General features: G+C 36.9%; 1 protein-coding gene across 1 annotated transcript; it reads right to left on the bottom strand.

Annotated features, from left to right (window-relative positions):
* Positions 1-230: 230 nt before the first annotated feature.
* Positions 231-1,160, bottom strand: LOC102193310 (olfactory receptor 52D1-like). The gene has a single exon (XM_005745322.1). It carries the CDS (start codon positions 1,158-1,160, stop codon positions 231-233), a length of 930 nt encoding a protein of 309 aa, XP_005745379.1.
* Between the last annotated feature and the right edge of the window lie 335 nt (positions 1,161-1,495).

Raw genomic sequence — 1,495 nt, 5'->3', positions numbered from 1 at the left:
TCAGAATCTTAAACTAAGCTATATACAATGGACTTACAAAGGCTGTTACCAGTGTCATGTAATACTAAACAGTGGTCTATTTACAATTTAAGAAAAATGTTTTAATAAAGCCTCCATAGCTTCCGCTTATCACAAGTAAAGAAAGTGTACTTTATTGGTCCCCGTAGGGAAAATCCTAACCCTAACCCTAACCCTAACCCTAAGTAACTGATAATGATTAAAAGAAAAAGTCAACATCTTTTGATATGAAGTGTAACAAGAATTCTGTTACGGATCTTTGATAGCTTGAATCCATAAAGTAAAGGATTCATAACTGGAGGAATAAAGAGAACAGCTATAGCGACAAAGTTTTGAAAACTTTGAGGTACATCATTTGATGCAAATCGCATGTGCATCAAATCAGAAATCACAATTACAAAAAAAGTAACCAAAGAGATCAAATGGGGCACACATGTCTGCATAAACTTTGCCTTGTCCTTTTTTGATTGCACACATGATTTAACAAGATAGATGTAAGTCCAAACAATAAAAATCCAGTGAAATATGTAAATTGAAAGCGTAGTATATGCAAAGGCACTATTGACAAGAGTGTCCATGCCAGGGCAGGCAACTTTAACAATCAGCCAATTAACACAGAAGAGTCTCTGAATGTCTGTACCACAGAATATCAGCCTGTCTGTCAGCATAATGTTAATGGAGAAAATGCAGAAAGGTGTTAACCAAGAGAAGCATACTAGTTTGGAGAGCTTCTTTTTTGTCATAACAGAGTGGTATTGAAGTGGTTGGCATATGGCCAAATACCTGTCATAAGCCATGACTGCAAGAATAGATGTGTCACTGCAAACAAAAGAGTACATTACAAATGCCTGACAAAGACATTCACTATAAGAGATGACCTGTGAAGATGAAAGGAGGTCAATGAGGAACTTGGGGTAGAAACCTGTGCTTCCATAAAGCCCATTAATGCAACACACACATACTAAAATATACATAGGTTCATGTAAGCTTTCATCTAAGACAATAATCATGATGACTGTGACATTAAGAAATACAATTGCAAAGTAACACACTAGAGTGGCAGAAAAGAAAGCAGCTCTGTAATTAGCTGTCTCATTGAATGCTAACAGATTAAAAATTCTCACTGTAGAAACATTATCCATAATGTCAATTAAAAACTCTGCTTCTTAACTTGCCACAACTTAATACTATTCCGAGCTACCACCTAAAAAGTTAAAGTGGATCATTTGTCGTGTGTTGTTGCTGCATTCCTGAAACTATGTCTCCTTTCAGAACCACATATTAATATCCTAGCTGACACACTGGGGATTCTGATCATAGGCTTGTTTGTAGACTGCAGATTGCTAAGGGAGAGGCCAGCCACACTTCAGAGAAAGCTCATTCCCACTGCTAATATCCACAATCATGTTCTTTTGGTCATTTTCCCAAAATTTGTGACCATAGGTGAGGGTAGGGATGTAGATCAACTGGTAAATCG

The sequence above is a fragment of the Pundamilia nyererei genome, unplaced genomic scaffold, assembly GCF_000239375.1.
Source record: "Pundamilia nyererei isolate P.nyererei 1_Seehausen unplaced genomic scaffold, PunNye1.0 scaffold00157, whole genome shotgun sequence".
In the NCBI taxonomy this organism is placed as follows: Eukaryota; Metazoa; Chordata; class Actinopteri; order Cichliformes; family Cichlidae; genus Pundamilia; species Pundamilia nyererei.
Note: the sequence above shows the minus strand (reverse complement) of the source record. Positions and strands in the feature narration are given on the sequence as shown.